This window comes from Mustela erminea, chromosome 2, assembly GCF_009829155.1.
Source record: "Mustela erminea isolate mMusErm1 chromosome 2, mMusErm1.Pri, whole genome shotgun sequence".
NCBI lineage: Eukaryota > Metazoa > Chordata > Mammalia > Carnivora > Mustelidae > Mustela > Mustela erminea.
Window position 1 is genome coordinate 56,947,748 of NC_045615.1, and position 18,601 is coordinate 56,966,348.

Consider the following 18,601-nt stretch of genomic DNA (forward strand, 5'->3'; position numbering starts at 1 on the left):
AGAGAACAGATCAGAGTGATGCTTCTCCAACAGCTGCCTCCAAGACCCACAGCAAAAGCAGCACCTGGGACCTTGTTCAGCAATGCAAAGTTTCGCATCCCACCCCAGAACTACTAAATCCAGAAATCTGGGGATGAGGCAAACACAGTCATTGGTTTCAAAAGCCCTCCAGCTGATTCCGACGCACGCTAAAGTCTGAGAACCACTGGATTAGAGACTTGCGATTCCAAGACAGGTAACGAAGAAAGACATAACTCTGTGTAAGGAAGAACCAGTTTATTAATGACAGCCTTAATTACAACCACTCTCAAGTGTAAAAAATAAAGGGTGATTAATTAAAATTTAGAACTCACTTGGACTTGCCGATTGGCCTTTCACTAGATGTGCCAAAGGGAGGGCATCTTGCCCGATTCTGAATCAACTGGTCAGATGGAGTTCACTGGAGAATGAGGTAATAAAAAGAGACAGGAGTGCCAACCGCGGGGCTCAAGTCTTCTCCAGGTTGCAATGACACTACAGAATGACAACTGCGTGGAGGCCGAGATGACACAGAATCATCTTCCAGCCGGGATATGGAATGAACATCTCTAACTGTACAGAGACACAAAAACACACATGCAGTCGTACACACACCCACACTCCGGACACAATTTTCAAAGAATCTTTGTCCTTCCTCTGAGGAGATTTAACATGTTCATCAGCCACCGTGATGCAACATGGGGCTAAAAGAGAAAACCTTGCTAAGTTTCCATAAAGCCTACTCGCTGGACGCCCAGTTTTGTGTTGGCAAGTGGGTCATCACTGCAAAAGACACCTGTGGTTTTCCCAGCATTCCACAGGCTATGATCTGCTCCCCGGGAGAGGGACCTCTGGCAGAAACCAGCTGGGTTCAAATCGGAGGGCAAAATTCATCCCTCCCCAGGCCGGTGGGGACAGGTGAGTGGCAGCACCTGGAAGTGGCTTCCCACCTTGGGTCACAGAACACTTGCCCCATCAATGCACTGCCTTCCTAAGTATTTGTGCTTTGTTACCATCCTGACAGTTAGTCTGCACTATGAGAAGAGAAGCAGCTCTGGCCATGCACTGTTTCTTTTAATAAAAGCAAACTGAAACCAGAATAAAAAGAAAAAAATATTGGGATATTTCTGATTGTGTCAATACTGTTTCAGAATTAGGTTCAATTCCATCCAAAGGCGGGGGGGGGGGGGGGCGGCTGCAGACAGGGCCGCAAAGACTGATAGGGTAAAGGGATCGTGGAGTCCACAGAAGCACTTGCAACAGCCCAGCTGGCGGGACCCTCCCTGGCCACAGAGGACACGCCACACTGCTCAGGGTGGTGAACTTATGAAATAAATGCTGACCAAATAACATTTATAAATGTTTGTAGGAAAGACGGCAGGAAGAGGAGCTGGTAGAGTCAGATTCACAGATCATGCAGGGAGAGTACACCAAAAAAATTAATATTCAAGCTGAGTAAGAAAATGCTTTAAGAGAAACTGTATCCTAGCTCTCTCACTTTTGGGAGACAAAAACAAAAACACACACAAAAAAGCAGAACAAAATGTATAATATTCCAGTTTCCAAAGAATTCAACAACTAATTTGGTGGGCTGGACTGAGGGGTATTAGTTAATGCCTCTCCATTAACCTCATTTTCTCCTTGAAGTTCATAGAAAATACAGCTCAGGCCTACTGAGAACAACAATCTGTCCTGTTAAAATTCAGCATCATTAAGTGTTCCAAAGCCCTTACTCCATACACATGAAACACACAAGTCCCCTTGAAAGAGACACTCCGGGAGGGACCGGGAGGGACCAGGCGTGCCCACCCACATGACTTGTTCAATGTGATCACAACATCTGAACCAAAGACAAGCTGTTTTCTTCTTGGGATGATAGTTTTAACAGGTCCCTGAAATGTACGGTGAAGGGATGCAAAAACAAAAACAAAAAACAAAACAAAAAACCCCACTGCCCTCCCAGGTTAGGGGTTGAGTTTTAGAAAAGATGCACTTCTTTAGGCCATAACCAGAAAGTTCCTTCAAGGTCTGACAAAGAGCAAAAACCGCCTGTCCCAGCCCTCCAACCACTGAAGGAGAGAACAAGACTGTGTGTTCCACAAATTCAAGTACAGCTGGGTCCCTCACCCTCCCTTTTTTTCTTTTTTGGTAAGCATCCAACCATCCATAAATTCATGGATACAGCAGAGATGCACGGCGCAACGACTTTCATACTGGTTATCTTTTTAATTCGGTCAGTGAGCAGCATTTCCCAGTTGTACCCGCCCCAAACCAAGTTCTCGGCAGTTCCATCCCGCGGGATTGCAACGTGGATGTGGCTGGGCACGCTGGAGGGTCAGGAAGGCTGGGTCCGTCCAGTGTCATACAGCAGTGAGGCAGGGCTCTACCAGCTGGCCCTGACAGCTTCGATATCGCTAACCAAATTCTGAGCCAGGCAGATCCCAAAAATCTGACAAAGGAAGGAAAAGAGTCAAACAGTGAAACTCCACTTCAGCAGGCTTCTCCCTGGCCAATGACTCTCCTTTTCCTTATCTTTGCTTTTTTAAATTGACAAATAATTCATATACTATAAAATATATCCTTTTAGAGTCTTTACTTCAGTGACGTCTAGTATGCTTGCAATGGGGTGCAGCTGTCACTGCCGTCTAATTCCACATTTCGTGACACTGAAGAGACACTCTACCCAGTAGCAGGCACCCCCACCCCCCCATCCTTGGAAAACACGCATCTACTTTCAGTCCCTGGATTTGCCTACTTTGGACATTTCATATAAATAGAATCAGAGAGTATGTAGTCTTTTGGGTTCACACAGTGGAATGTTTTCAAGGTTTAGTCATACAGTAGCATGTACCAGTAGTTCAATCCTTCTGATGGCTTGAGTAATATTCACAAGATGGATAAACCACATTTTGTATATCCTTCATCAGCTGATGGACATTTATACTATTTCTACTTTTTGGCTGTTATGAATGGTGCTCATGTGAATGTCCCTGTCCAGCTTTCTGGTAAGCAGGTTTGCAATTCTTTTGGGAGTGGAACTGCTGGGTCTTATGTGAACTCCACTTAAGTCTGAGGAAGTGCCAAATTCTTTTCCACAGTGACCACAATTCTCATTCCCTTTAGTAATGTACACGGGTTTCCATATCTCCACATTCTTGCCAACATCTGTTATCTTCCTTTTTAATTACATCCATCCCAGTATGTGTGAACTACTATGTCACTGTGGTTTCAATGTGAAATTCTCTAACATCTAATTATTAGCATCTTGTCATGTGTTTATTGGCTATTTGTACTTTCTCTGGTGATATATCTGGTTTGAATCCTTTGGTCGGAGCCCCTGGGTGGCTCAGTTGGTTAAGTGACTCCTTTTGGCTTAGGTCATGATCCTGGAGTCCAGAAATCGAGTCCCGCATGGGGCTCCCAGTTCCACAGGGAGTCTGCTTCTCCCTCTGACCTTCTCCCTTCTCATGCTCTCTCTCTCTCTAATAAAAAAAAAAAAAAAAATCTTTAAAAAAGTTCCTTTGGTCATTTTAAATTGGGCTTGTCTTTTTATTCTTTAGTTGTTTTTTATATATTCTAGACACTAGAACCCAATGAGACATAATGATTTGCAAATATTTTCTCTCATTTTGTGGACTGTCTTTTCTCTTAGTAGTATCCTTTTAGCACGTAAGTTTAAATTTTGATGAAGTCCAACTTACCTACTCACTTCGGTTGCTTGTGCTTTTGGTATCCTATGTAAGATAATGCTGCCTAATCTAAGGTCACAAAGATTTACACTTACACTATCTTCTAAGAGTTTTTTTTTTTTTTTTTTAATAGCTTTAGCTCTTAAGTTTAGGTCTTTGATCTATTTGGAGTTAGTTTTCATATATGGTGTGAGGCAGGGGTCCAAATTCATTCTTTAGCCTACAGACATCCAGTTGGTCCAACACTGTTTGTTGAAAAGACTATTCTTTCTCCCTTGACTGGTCTTAGTTCCCTTGTCAAAAATCAACTGACCATAGGGGCAGAGCTTATTTCTGACTTTCAATTCTATTCCACTGATCTGTATGTTCAACCTTATGTACCACCTTGATCACTGTAGCTTTGTAGTAAGCCTGTGATTAGAAAGTGAGTTCTCCAACTTTGCTCTTTTTCAAGTTTGTTTTGCTACTCTGGGTCTGTTGCACTTCCACCTGAATTTTAGGATGGACCTTGTCCACTTCTGCAAAAAAGGCAGCTGTAATTTTGATAGGAATTGCACTGAACCTGTAGATCAATTTGAGGAGTACTGCCACCTTAACAATATTAAGTCTTCCAACATGAATACGGAATGGCTTTCCATTCATTTAGGTCTTCTTTAATTTCTTCTAACCACTGTGCCCCATTTGTGACCCTTTAAGAAAAATATTCTATCTCCACAAGATTAAAAACCCCCGCTCTTGGGGCTCCTTAGGAGGAAAAGTGCATGCTTCTTTCCCTCACTAACACTTTGACAAGATGGTCCAGAGAGAGAAAGGGACAAAGGATGTCTGTAAAACTCTTAAAAAAGTCTTAATCTTGCCACTGGGATCTACTTCCAACCATCCCTGCCTGCCTGACCTGTCACAAGGCAGTGGCTACTTTGCCCATGGAAACACTAGAATGCCAGTAGGCAACTGCCGACCCAATCAATTCATCTTGAAAAGGAAAAAAAGATTTCCTAAGGTATTTCAGGATGGTATCATCTAAAATCAGAGCTTTAAATAAAATACAAACCAGATAGTTCAGGTCTGTTCCCCAGCCCTCCGATGTGTCTTAAAAACTGTGACACGAAGGTGATTCAGCAGAGCTCCAGTCACGGTGAGGGCTCTCCCAGGGCGTCATTTCCCTGTGACATCCACCACGGAGATTTGTCTTACCTGTAGCAATGCAATCCCTATGAAAATACCAGCCACGATGGTTAAATTGTCCTGCAACCACTTCTCAAACTGGGGCACACAGCCTTTCGTGTAGATTACAATCTGCTGGTCAACTTCCTTCACAAGGGAAGAGGAGAGCACAGCGTCACCATGCAAGTTCAAAAGCTCCTCCAACACCCTCTGTGCTAAGTGACAAGATGAGATTCCACTTACTGGTTTTTGCCTGGCATCATAGCCACACTGAGTGTTGATGACATCTTCCTGGTAGAGAAAGAAAACAGAAAGGTGAAATTCACTCAACAGATGCAAACCCCCCTACGACTTAGCAGAAGATCCCTGTTAAGTGTAGTTCATTGAATGCATACTTGGGCATGCAGATGTCCTAGGCACCAGGTTAAATAAACATTTTGATACATTATCCCAAGTAATTATTAGAACAATCCTCAGAAGTAGGAGGGGTGCCTGGGTGGCTCAGTTGCTAAACAACTGCCTCGGCTTGGGTCATGATCCCAGGGTCCTGGGATCGAGTCCTGCATCAGGCTCCCTGCTTGCTTGGCAAACCCTGCTTCTCCCTCTCCCACTCCCCCTGCTTGTGTTCCCTCTCTTGCTCTCCCTGTCAAGTAAATAAATAAAATCTTTACCAAAAAAAAAAAAAAAAAAGTAGGTGTTAAAATATGCCCTCTATTCCAGAAGAATAAAACTGAGGCTCAGGAAATATAAGGGTAGCAAGTGCGTTACTGACAACCTTAGGAAGCTTACAAGGGTTAGAAAACGGAGACCTAGTTAAAACCATGGGAAAAGAACACAATGACTACCTTCATTTATGTTCTTCTGGGGGAAACTTCTACATTTTAATCTATAAACTTCTGCATCATTTAAATGGTTTTTCAATGAGAATGCGTTACTTTAATAATTAAAAAACAAAACAATGTCCCAACAACGTATCACACTGACAGATACCTGACTTTTCACAGGTCCAATCGGAAACATGGGTTCTCCTGTTTTAGGTTTGTTTATTTCTCCCCTCTGCGGGGTATGGGTGGATTTTATTAGCTAGGCATTTGTGGAATGAGAAATCTCTACCCAGAGTATCTGTAGTTGAAAGGGGAGGCCTAATGCCTTCTGACACTCTTCATAATTCTTCTGATGGAATGTTAACCCAGGGCAGGAGCCGGAGACACAACAGTTTGTACCTGCTGGTTGGCACAAGGCCACCTGAGTGGACACCCAGGGCTCTGTCCTGGGCACTCTCCTGTCTGCCAGCCCTCCTCACAGGGAATCAAGACATGAGCCAGTGGGAGAGGTGGGCTTCCCGGTAAGGTCTCAGAGCAGGGGAGCAAGCACAGTCCTTTTGGATTCTCAGTCTCTTTCAGACCAACAGCCCAGAGACTGCTCTGAAGCTTTCCGAGAACCGCTGTTCCACACCAAGACCATGTCGCCTTTTGAGGAGCCCCACACGCTCCACCTCGCGTGGGGAAATGGCCACTGATCCACTAGCACCCACAGGGCTCTGCTTGATTTCAAGAAGGGCGGTCTGGGGGAGACTACCGACGGCCCGGGAGACCGAAGAATGTGGAACAGACACGTGCAGAAGCAAATTCTCCCCCTTGTTTCAGTGCTCACTCCTGAGCACTGAACTTCCAACAAGGCACTTGGCATTTTAAGTCATCTCACATGCCAGTCTGACCCAACACCCAGCCAAACCCACGGTGAAAAGGTTAAGAACAGGTTCAACATTTTTTCTTTTCTTAAGTAAAACACTAACTGTAGGTCTCATCATTAAAAATGAGAGCCCAGGCAGCTGTGGTCTTCCTCCCTAGAAGACTAGTCCTATCTCACCTCAGACTTTTCCCCGATTTCTGACACTGCCCCCCAGACCCAAGTCAGGAAGCAGAGGGTCACTGCCCCCCAGCCAATGCAGAGAGCTCGCACCTAAGCGGGTCCCTCTCCTCAGGAAGGAATGAGAGGCACTCTAGGCAGGCTTCCTGGGCCTAAAGCTCAGCTCCATCACTTGCTAGCAGTGTGAGCTTGGGAAAGCTGCTTAAGCTCCAAGGGCCTTTGTTTCACCCAAAGAGGGAAGATGATGATGATGACACGGCCAGTAGGAACACTCTAATTTTTATTGAGCCAACTCCCAAGAAGGCTGAGAATAAGAACCCGTGTGTGGGGGCGCCTGGTGGCTCAGTGGGTTAAAGCCTCTGCTTTCAGCTCAGGTCATGGTCTCAGGGTCCTGGGATTGAGCCCCGCATTGGGCTCTTTGCTCAGGAGGAAGCCTGTTTTTCCCCCGCCCTGTCTGCTTCTCTGCCTACTTGTGATCTCTCTCTCTCTCTCTCTCTCTGTGTCAAATAAATAAATAAAATCTTTAAAAAACAAACAAACAAACAAAAAAGAACCTGCGCATGCTGCTGAATTAATAATGTCAGATACAATTACTCCTATCGGGAAGATGCGAGCGCTACGCCCCCTTTAGGGGCTACAATGAGGAATGAACAGGTAAGAACAGGTTGCTAGAAATCAGTCACTCTGCTCATCCCTGCTGCCCCTCCCCCGCCCCATTTCTTGGTGGGATGCGCAGAGCTGGCCGGCAGTCCGCGGGCCTTCACTCACCGCGGGGTCTTTAGTGCAGCAGGAGAATGGCACGCCGCATCGTTCTCGACTTGCGTTGGAATCTGTGCAATTGAAGTAAATATTTAGGTTCCAATCATCAGCTCCAAAAGCCCCACAGCACTGCCACTAGAGCAAACAGGAGAGAATTAGAACATCTCGACTTGGAGACGACCAGGTGCCCATGCTCAAGACCGCCAGACGACCACCACCCAGCTTCCGCCAGCGCTAACCTTCTCTTCTGCCTAGAATTTACTTTTCAACCAAATTAAACCAAAAGGGGCCCTATAAAAGCTTCCAAAATGACTCAGTCTCAAGATCTGTAAGGATGTGCTAGCTAGCATGTGATTTAAATGGCTGGTGAGACCCACAGGGTTAGGTGTTGGAAGGGTAGACAAGGCCAGAGTTGCAGAGCAGATTCGGTCCGAACAAGATCTGCCTAGCGAGGGTGCATGGAGGAACATTCTAGGATAAACAACACACTGAACTATGGCAGTGTCTGAAGGAGGCAAGTGGACCTGGCGGGGGGAGAGTTAGAGGCTGACCTTTTAAAAACGTGGTCTCTGCAACCTTAATGGTTTTGTAAAAATCCTTTTTATTGAGGTATAATTGACATACAATAAACCGCACATATTTAAAGGGCACAATCTTGTAAGATCTGACATATGTATCACTGTAAAACCATCACCACAATCGAAACAGAGAACATACTCATTACTGCCCCAAGCTTTCAAGGCTTACTTTTCATTATATACCTGTTACTATTCTGAACTTTTTTTAAAGAACATGAATTTACATTTTAACTTAAAAAATTCCATCATCCAGGATGCCTGGGTGGCTCAGTGGGTTAAAGCCTCTGCCTTTGGCTCAAGTCATGATCCCAGGGTCCTGGGATCCAGTCCCACACTGGGCCCTCTGCTTAGCAGGGAAACTGCTTCCTCCTCTCTCTCTGCCTGCCTCTCTGCCTACTTGTGATCTCTGTCAAATAAATAAATAAAATCTTTAAAAAACAGTATTCCAGGGGCACCTGGGTGGCTCACTGGGTTAAGCCTCTACCTTCAGCCCAGGTCATGATCTCAGGGTCTTGGATCAAGCGCCACCATTGGGCTCTCTGCTTGGAGAGGAGCCTGCTTTCCCCCCTTCCCTCTGCCTGCCTCTCTGCCTATCTGTGATCTGTCTCTCTCTCTCTCTCTCTGTCAAATAAATAAATAAAATCTTTAAAAAAAATAAAAAATAAAAAATAGTATTCCATCCTCTAATTAAAATATGTATAAAATGAGTTGCTGAAGTCAGTGAGTCTCAAAAGGGCTTGGTACAGGGACTGGTTGCTCCAGAGGGCCCTGTGTCACTCCCCTTCTGGATTAGCTCTACCCTCTCTGAGTTAAGTAAACATCAAGCCTTGACCATTTTCTCGCTTTCAGGCCCAAGAGCTACTTCAACACATTACACTCCACGATAGAAAAATAAAATCACATGAAATAACAGTATTTCCATATAAAGCAGACAGCAGGGCAAGAGAATGTGTATACGCATGTTCTTCCAGCTCATCTGGCCCTCCGAGGGCTGGGCTTGCACATCTCCAGGTCCACCTGCAAAGCTTCATCAGATTTTTCATGCAAACTAGTCAGCAACAATACTTGGCAAGGTGTGCGCCTGCATCTATTATGACGTAACAAGTCAGGGAGGTCCGCCAAGGACATGAACCAGGGCTTAACTTCACACCCGAGCTGCAGCTCACTCCAGGTCAGCAACACAGCCCCAGTCACTGCTGAGTACCTAACGAAGGAGCACAGCTCCCACAGGGCAAGTGCCAATGCAAGATGCAACCATCTCCTCTCTTTATCAAAGGGAACCCCTGCCCAGCTCCCCCTGCAAAGCTGTCCAACAGAAAGACAGCCACTCGTCCCCTGGGCTTCTATTTGCCCCCCAAGTCCTGCCACAAACATTAAGGTCACAGACACCCCTGTCCAATTTCTCAGGGCACACAAATAAAGACCTCAACACCCGTGGACAGTTAACACCTTCAGCCTCTTAGAAAACCACACATGTCTTATCAGAGTGTCCTAATACTCGCCTGAGTTAAACAGTAGCTGTTACTATTTCTACTGTACAACCAGGGAAGTAGGTCAAGGTTCCGTTAGCCCGAGGTCACTTAGCTAATTAGAGTTTGGCACTAGATCTGTATTTCTGACCTCCTGTTTATACTGTTTTCCATTCTGAGTCAAAGGAGGCATCTGCGACGTCATTTGCATGCCAGGGGAAGTCACCTAGTAACGTTCGGAAGGCGGGGGTGGGGGGGGGGGCAGATTCTTCACTTGCTAGAGGTCACGGGGGCTTAGAAGTTGCTCAACTTTTGGTTGTGCAGAACTGGGTGTGCTCTAAGGTTTGGAGAGGCATGTTTTAGGAGCTCTGGGGACAAATATTCTATTGCTGAGTGTATTATTAGGAGCCACGAAGTGTAGAGGACGGCCAAAAAGGGGGCTAGGAGCAAGAAAGAGCCCCTGAGACACCACAGAACATGTTACGCCGAGAGCAAAACAGTACTCCACAGCGGGCGTGCAAACAGCACGTGTGCTTGTAATCTCGTTCAAGAGGCTCTCTTTGTCGCTCCTACTTGGTAGAAATGGAGATTAAACAAAAACAGGACATTTTCACTAGGGTATAATCACGGAAGTCAGAAAGGCGGTTAGAAAATAATGAATATACAAGTAAAGCAACAACAATAAAAAAAACCCATGTGGCAAAATCAGAGGTAGGTTCCAGCCGGCCTGGCCAGAAGCCAGGAGCAACGTTCATGCCCCGACAAGGCTTTCAACTTAAAAACAGACCAAATTTAAACTTACATATTCCTGCGTGAAGTCTATGAGGTTCTGCAAATCAATGTCATCTCTGTACGCTCTGATGTTGTTGTTTATAAAGAAATACAGCTGGTCTTTGATCCAGTCTTTGAAAACAAACGCCAGAACCCCAGCAGTGAGCTCCAGGAAGAAAATAATTCCCAGGAACACAGAAAACTAAGACAAAAGACACACAGAGAACAGTTTAAAGGGCTATTTTAGTCATATGTCATTAAATGGCCCCTTCCAAAAAGGTGTGTAATTACACTGGGTTGTTACACGTGTCTAAAGCAGATACTCTTCAGTTTCTTAAGATTGGCAAATAGCCTATTACACTCCAAGAAAGGATTTTTAAGAATTGTTCATAATCACGTTTTAGAGGTTCTGTTGGTCCATTTGGTAATTAAACAACAAAGCCAATAAGCAAACATGGATAAGAGGCATCTCTCATTAGACCCACATTGCGACCTAATGAGCTTCTCCGGCTTCACAACCGCCCCACTCCTGAACAATGACCTGCCCTCACCTCCAGTAAGCCTCGTCACCATGAAAGATAAACTATCCCAGTATCTGAAGATCAACTGTCATCTGTCACTATGGCCGTCATGCTGTACGCAATACATTCCTTTCTTTTGGATTTAGACAAATTTAGACACTGCTTTAAATCCTCTTTGCACCTACTTTATGGGGTAAAATAGCAGATATGTCCATCTTTGATGACGAGGTCAAAGAGGAAGTTGGGGAGGGGGGCCTGGAGGTGGTGACTAGGACATGAAAATCATTTCCCATTAAGAAAACTGGATTGAAAGTTTTCTAGGGAACACTATCTGTGCTCACCCTTCTTTGTAAATACCAGTCTCAGAAGATTTTAAGTAACATCAACCCGCAGCCAAAGGCAGACTTCTGGCTGATGTGGCCAATAAGAATTTACTCAGGAAGGCTGGGGCCACAGGTAAGGCTGTGGCTGTGACTGCCCATGCACCTGGAGAGATTTCCCCTTCATCTCCAAGACTCTGAAGAGCCCGACCTCAGTCATACCAACGTCCTGTTCATGCCCACGGTTCTTTCCACTTCCTATCACCCCCACACTCTTACTCTTTCCCAACTTTTTTGCTGAAACAGATTATGAGAAATGAGGCTGTGAAGGACCAGGCAAGCTTCTGGTGACAAGGACAGAAAGAGGGACACTGGGGCCAGAGCTGCTCAGCAGACCCTACAGAGCCTCCAGGACACGAGTGGCTGAGGGGGCAGAGAGGTGAGGGGGCTAAAGCTGTCTGCTGTTTCTCTGCTCAGCAAGCAGACATCCAGCAACCAACTGAGAGAAAAAATTGTGCTGGAGAAGTGATGCAAAGGAAGTTGCAGAGATACTAAGATAAGAAAAAGACAGAAGATGTTAATTCCTCCAGCAAACATCTGAAGGACCCGTAATAGATCAGGTCCTGGATTTGGTGGGCTTTGCAGAAGCAAGGATGGGTAAGACCTAATCCTGCCTCCATAGACCCCCAGTCTTAGGGGCTGTGGGGGTGGGGATGGGAAGGGGGGGTTGCATTTCACATCAGAGGTCCACACATCGGACAGTGTGGAGCCAGGATGCAGAGTGCCATTCTGGGAGGGTGGGCAGGAGGGGAGGGTGGAAGAAAGAAGTAAGTGCCTGGCAAAGTGTAGGCCTCCAAGGTTTGGGCTCTTAATTCTAGATGCTCTAGAGCTCAACCCTTCAGGTTCCATAGACCTCCTCCTGGTTATCTGCTCTTGATGAATTCATGAGAATCCATTCACTGTCATCAGTGGTACCAATAAATTCAAAGTAAGATTTCCTCCATCTAGTAAAAAGGACAGTGAAAAAAATGATCACTCTTACTCAAGGCCTACCCCTAGTGTAAAACAAGTCCCCTCCCTTTCGTAGATACAGAAATACAAAAGTTATCATGCTATGCAACTGAGAAAAATCAGAGCTGGCCCACACGCATGTGCACACAAAATACCACCACAGAAGCCATGCACGAAGTTAATTTGATTTTTGTTCTCACCGCCACAGAGGTTAGGCAAGTTCATTTTCCAGTTACCCTGGTAAAGTTTCTCTTATTGCTACATGATATAGAGATCAAAAACTGAGTTTGAATTAAATTCTTATCAAATATTTGGCAGAAACCTCTCCGCCCTGGCCCTGTGACCTCATTTCCCCTAGTTCCAAAGGTGCAGAAACTGACTCGCAGGCTTCGTCTTAGGGCCTCAGCTGACCAGGAAGCTCCATTTCCATTTCCCATGATCTTACCTCCCAGATTTTCCCTCAGCAATTCTCCTAGCCCTGTAGCATCAGATCCCTGGGGCTGTTAAAGGCATGTTTGCATTTGCTTCCTACTTATTTCATAGCTCCTGCTCAAAGAATATTCTGGGCCTGTTCTGACTGTATGTCCTAAACAGAAAGCCATTTTAAATATTATCTGTGATTTCCAAAAGCCAAGAAATGATACAATTTTCTTCATTTCCAACATGGGGCTTGATAAATTATGTTGATTTTGGAGAAGCCAATCAGTTTCTGCTATTAACCCTGGTACCTTCAAACACAAATACAATAAGTTATTATCAAAGGGACTCCTCTTATAAACTGAACTATATTCAAATAAATCACATTAAAGGGGATCCCATATTTGGGGGCATGAAGGCTAAAACTGATAAAACAGTGGCAAATGGTTAAATATTATCTGGGGTCCTATGAGGCTCTAGAAAGTGGAGTGAGGTGAGCCCACACATTTAGAAGGATCTCTTGCCAAGACGACTGGCAGGTTGGCAGGTGAGGGTCAGGGGCAAATCTCTCCTGGTCTCCCGGTCTTTGATTAGGTGGGCACTGACAGAATTCTGTGTGTGTGTGTGTGTGTGTGTGTGTGTGTTTAAAAGGGGGAACTGGGAGATAAGGCATAAGGCCAGTGGAGTGTTGGGAAACCAGCTGCTCCCACCACAGACAAGTGTATACAGAACAGAGAACCAGCTGCTCGTTCAATCGTAGCGAGCACCAGTGTCCCTCGTTTCCCAGCAGAGTCATGTAAACTTCAGCTTAAACATACGACCTTTCAGGTCTGATTTGCCAAAACCTCATCTGTACCAGGGCTGCCCAAATTCCAAAGCAGGCTACCCTGGCTGGGGTACGGTTGAGTCTGCACTCTTTAAGGGCATTCAAGAAAAATGCCAGAGGATGACGTGGCAGAAATCCTGGGGAAGAGCAGCATGTCCCACATTGCTGTGGGGACCGGGGCTAGCATGTGCTCTGGTCTTAAATGAAAATGTCTCTGGACGATGTTGAGCAGGATTCTAGGAACATGTGGTTATGATACTAACACTGTTGCCTAGAAATCTCACCATCTTTCCTCATGACAGGAAGGTGGATTTTTTTGTTTTCCATCCTTTCCCTGTTTTTGGAAAGGGGAGTGGACACTGCTGCACAGAGAACATCGACACAGATGCCCTCCACCACGCCACGCTCCAGACTGACCAGCATGTTCAGCAAACTGTCGGCTGCACTTAACAAGCCTGTTTTGGATACATACGTGGAAGCACAGGTCCTTCCGTCCTCCTTTGGAAGGAATCTCCAAAAGAAAGGCTTTCACTAAGGAAGCACGGAGGGTGATCTAGAGAGTTCTGAAAGGAAAGCGTCAACTGGGCCATATTTTCACTGGGTCTTTGGAAGAGCCACCTTGCCTAGAGATAGGGCGTCCTCCTGCAGGAGGACAGGAGATTGGGCCTCCGCCAGTGCACAGAACGGGATACTCACAAACTTCAGAAGGAACGTGTTTTCCCGTAGCGCTCCAATGCACCCTGCGAATCCCAAAATGAACATCACTCCTCCCACCACGAGGAAGAGCCAGACCGGGTCAAAGCCGCCGAGATCGGTGATGGAAGAGATATTGGACAGAACTCCCTGGGGGCAGAGAAGCAAACACAACGGGTCACCAGGATGTGGGGGCAGTTTTTCAACATGGAAAGATTATTACAGTTGCCTTGTCCCCCTCGCAAAGAAACACTTGAGAGGTGATCTGATGATGAGGTGTGACTGATACTCAAGAAACACTGCAAATTAATTCAAAACAGTGTGTGAGAAAAACACACTTCCCAACACCCAGGAAGAGGGGTCACTCTTCCGCAGCCAGGACAAGCAGGTGTCAGACAAGTGTCTGCCCGAAGCCAAGGGAACAAGGAATGAGCCAGGTGCCGAAGGCTGAGACGGGCCAGTCCCAGCCACAAGCCCCTGTAATTTTTCCAGGGAAAAACCGAGCCTTGGGATCTGCCCTTGAGCTTCACAGGAGATCCCATCAGGTTCAGATCCCCAAAGCCCACTTGGGTTTGTGCTGGTGACTGTCTCACACTGACTTACTGGGGGTATTTCCTCACCACGATTTTTTTTAAGAATTGATATTTAAATGATTCACAAATCCAGAGTTACTCCTTGGCTTTCCACCCTTTTTATTCTCCTGCCAAAGGAACCCAGAGTTCTTTCATTTCTCTATGAACTCTTTTTTTTTAACAAAAATTTCTCACTCAACCATGATACCATATCAAATACCACCCAGAACCTATGTTAGAAATTACAAGATTTTTTTTTTCTCTCTAAAATGCAAGGTACATATTTGCTCTACATTCCTACAGAGACAGACCACTGTTACTTTGAAACCATGAATGTCCAGGAGTCTTAAATAGCCAATATCATCAATATTTTATTTTCTTATCTTACTAGTTTTGAACTCTCAAAATATCCCAGAGTATCATTGTATAGCTTGCTGTGAAGGCTTAAACCATTTGTTTTAAAACACTCCTAACAAACTGAAAGAATGCAAAGTATTTATCTGATTTTATACTTCAAGAAAAATGGAGCCCAGAGAGGCTTCGTGACTTGCCAGAGGTCACACAGCTGTTTATTGATTTTTTTTTTTTCAATTAGCAATAATCGCACCTCGGATAAACCTCATTGGCTACGATACTGCCACTGCGCAAAGCTGGTTTTTTTTTTGGAATGAGAACAAAAGATCTACTTCATGTTCTTTCCTCAACCAGTGGAAGCCATGTATTTGCTTCCCAGCACTTCCAGTCAGCAGAAGCCTTCTCTCATCCATCGCCAGAGACCTGGGGCTATCAGAAAGCCCGAGTTTAAGGGTTGTAAGTTTTAGTCCATTTTAGGTTGCAGGATCACTTGGACAAAAACATCTTTTGTTTGTTGGGTTTTTGTTTCTTTTGGGGGGGGGGTGGAGGCATGGACTTAAAAAACAATAATAGGATATTAACAATAGAACACATATGAGAAATAATAATAGAACACATATGAGAAATGAACTCTTAAAATGCACAATTTAAACCTTACAGGAAAGGTCAAAGGTTTAAGTCAAGTCACAGATGAAGGGTTGAGAGATGAGGAAAGCAGTTAGGAATGTAGGGTGTATTCACAAAACTTCTGAGGGAACGTCACAAATGCAACCACACCCTTCATGAGACAGCTTGGTCCAATGGTTTGATCCAGTCTTGTTTCTTAGATTTCCAAGCTCTGAATGAGGAGTACTCCAGGGAGGGGTGTGTGTGGGTGGGGAGGGAAAACACAGGAATACTGTTACCAATTCTCCACCTACACAGATGATAGCAAGAAAAAAACTCTGCCAGAGAAGTCACACAAAATCCAGGCAACAGTACTGAGGGTCCCGTGTTAGAAGGAAATCAACCTCTCCTCCTAGAATGCCTGGGAACACAGGTGTTCATGCTTAAGGCCTTAATGTTCTGTACATGCTCAGCCAGGGGGAAAGAAAGACAACACTGGAGGGTGCGTGATAACATTCTTAAAAGTTAACAATTATGAGAGAAGGAGACTGCATTTCCTTGGCACCCAAACAAGGCAGCAGAGGGGGAAGTGACAGGAAGAGATGTCAGCTCCATCACAAAGAGGCCTTTCTGATAACAGTAGGTCTCCCTCAAAGGATGAGAGAAGGCTTTGGCTCATGCAAGAGCCAAAGCGGTGAGCCTCTGTCAGTTCTGCAGCAGGAGGGATTCCCAAATTGGATGTGACATTGGGACTTAATGACCTTTCGGTTCCTTCCAACTTTAAGACCATTCGATGATCCCACCCACTTTTAATGGGCTTTTGTGACTCACACTCAAGTCTGAGCAAAGATCAGATTGTTCCCCGTCTTCCATGAGCTACAGCTGGACACAAAGAAGTCATGGATAAAAGAGACAATTATCAGAGCAACTCTGGCAAAGCAAGTCAGCCAATCCATGGGCACACCTGTGTTTCAAACACTGAGCTACACCCTCAAAAGGCTACAAAATATATGATCTCTGGGACGCCTGGGTGGCTCAGTTGGTTGAGCATTTGCCTTTGGCTTAGGTCAGGATCCCAGGTCCTGGGATCGAGTCCTGTATCGGGCTCCTTGCTTGGCAGGAAGCCTGCTTCTTCTTCTGCCTGTGCCTTCCCCCTGCTTGTGCTCTCTCACTCTCTCTTTTTCCAACAAATAAATAAAATCATTAAAACAACAACAAAAACAAAACCATGATCTCAACTGTCAGTAGTTTCCTGGAGCATCTGTCCTCTCTAGGTTTAATTTGGAGGATGAGATTTGGCTTTGCAGACAAACTTATTTTCATACTTTTACTCTGTCCAGCCTACAGGGGCAGCTTTAATTGAGGGGCTTCCTACTGTTACCATGGAAACAACAATCATTTGGGGGTCTAGCTGGCCTGCAGATTCTACTTTTAATCCTAAACTCTGGCAAAAGGCAAGACTGGAGACAGATACTGAGTGCTTTGGGGAAATAATATTCTGCAAAGCCTGAAAAAGATGACCAAGAACTTAATTTGTAATGCATGCAGAATATACCCAGGTCATTATCAGTTGGAAACTAACTCAACTGGTCAAACCTCAAGTTTCTGCCTTTTCCTCGGGATTAGGATTACTTACCCAGATGGAGATGAACAACAAAAGACAGCACTCCTTCACCTGCGCCATGTTGCCCAAGAGCCCCTGAAAAGCAGTCTTACTGATTCAGACTACACAGAGAGATTACAGCCGCGCTGAACCCAATCCTGGCAGCCGAGATTCCAGATTACAGAAATGATGGGGAGCTGACAGCTCGGCCTTCTGCTGTCTCAAAGATGGGGTCTTCTCACTGGACTTTTTAATTGTGTTAAGCTCAATGAGACAAATCAGTAAGAAGTGCTAGAACATGCCTGCTGAAGAATAATTAACATTAAGGCTTGTAGCTGACAAGAAGCGGGAAGAAAAAAAATACAAGCTCTAAGATTACAGTTAAGTCTGCCAAGTGATTTAAAATAGACGTTCCCATCCGCGGTAAATCCTCAGGAATGCACTAGAACAACAGCAGCAGACACCTAGTCTTCTGGGAACCTGTGGGCACCACCCTCATCTTTGGGCAAGAGCACTTCCCCATCTTGTAAGGCTTCCTGCCCACCCCCTCAAATGCACTCCCTGTGCCCCTCAGAGCAGCCAAATTCTCTCATAACCCCCCCTTCCCTCATGACCGCTGAGAAGTCTGAACCCCTTTCCTCGCACACCAAGGTTTGGAATAGGCATCTCCCTCTTGTGGCTGAAGTTATAAAAGGCCCAAATCAGCAGCCACATTTTGTTTTTCACCATGTGGATCAAGTCTCCACAGTGAGAACCAGAAAGCCAGGCACAGGAAGAAACAAAGAATAAGGGCTGGGACGGAAAATCCTGTGGGCCTGATAATCCCTGACCTGACGAGTTGTTCTGCAAATCACTCCAAAATCCTTGTAGTACATGCCCTTGACGGCACAAGGCAGTTCTGTCTGGGTCTGTCTGCCATCTGAGGAGTCCTGCACAACCTGACAACAGCTGTCAATCAACTAAGCTTTCAGTGCTGCACGTGGGCATATACACAGATGCATAACTATATGCACACACACACTCAGCCAACACTGGAAGTTCAAACTTTATGCTGAGAAGAAAGTTCTGGGGGTCCAACAGGGAGCAGGAAAGGGGCAGAGCTAAGTGTTGGACTTAATACGACCCCTTTACTCAGCTGGCTGCTACTTCCAGTCAACTGAGCCCTTAAGCCCAGGTAAAGTCTTCCTTCTTGTTGACTTGATATCAACTCAGCACCGTTAATGAAATGAGTTCTGGATGGAACTCTTAGGTGTTTTGTCTCCAACACTGACAAAAAATACATGATGTAAGCTCCAATTCTTGATGTAAACGTGATTCTTCAGCCCTTTGGCTTCAATATCAACGTCTCAGAAACTCAAACT

General features: G+C 45.3%; 1 protein-coding gene and 1 pseudogene across 3 annotated transcripts in view; both read right to left on the minus strand.

Annotated features, from left to right (window-relative positions):
- Positions 1 to 261: 261 nt before the first annotated feature.
- TSPAN5 (tetraspanin 5) overlaps positions 262 to 18,601 on the minus strand; it is a 171,602-nt gene continuing 153,262 nt past the window's right edge. For all 3 annotated transcript variants that reach the window (XM_032332964.1, XM_032332963.1, XM_032332965.1), the window contains 6 exons: positions 14,109 to 14,255; positions 10,349 to 10,519; positions 7,509 to 7,634; positions 5,115 to 5,162; positions 4,902 to 5,018; positions 262 to 2,467 (listed from right to left, as the gene is read on the minus strand). In XM_032332964.1, the coding sequence (XP_032188855.1) occupies positions 2,402 to 2,467; positions 4,902 to 5,018; positions 5,115 to 5,162; positions 7,509 to 7,634; positions 10,349 to 10,519; positions 14,109 to 14,255 (675 nt within the window). In that variant the 3' untranslated portion in view covers positions 262 to 2,401. The remainder of the gene's footprint in view (positions 2,468 to 4,901; positions 5,019 to 5,114; positions 5,163 to 7,508; positions 7,635 to 10,348; positions 10,520 to 14,108; positions 14,256 to 18,601) is intronic.
- On the minus strand, positions 15,127 to 15,329 carry LOC116585343 (annotated as a pseudogene).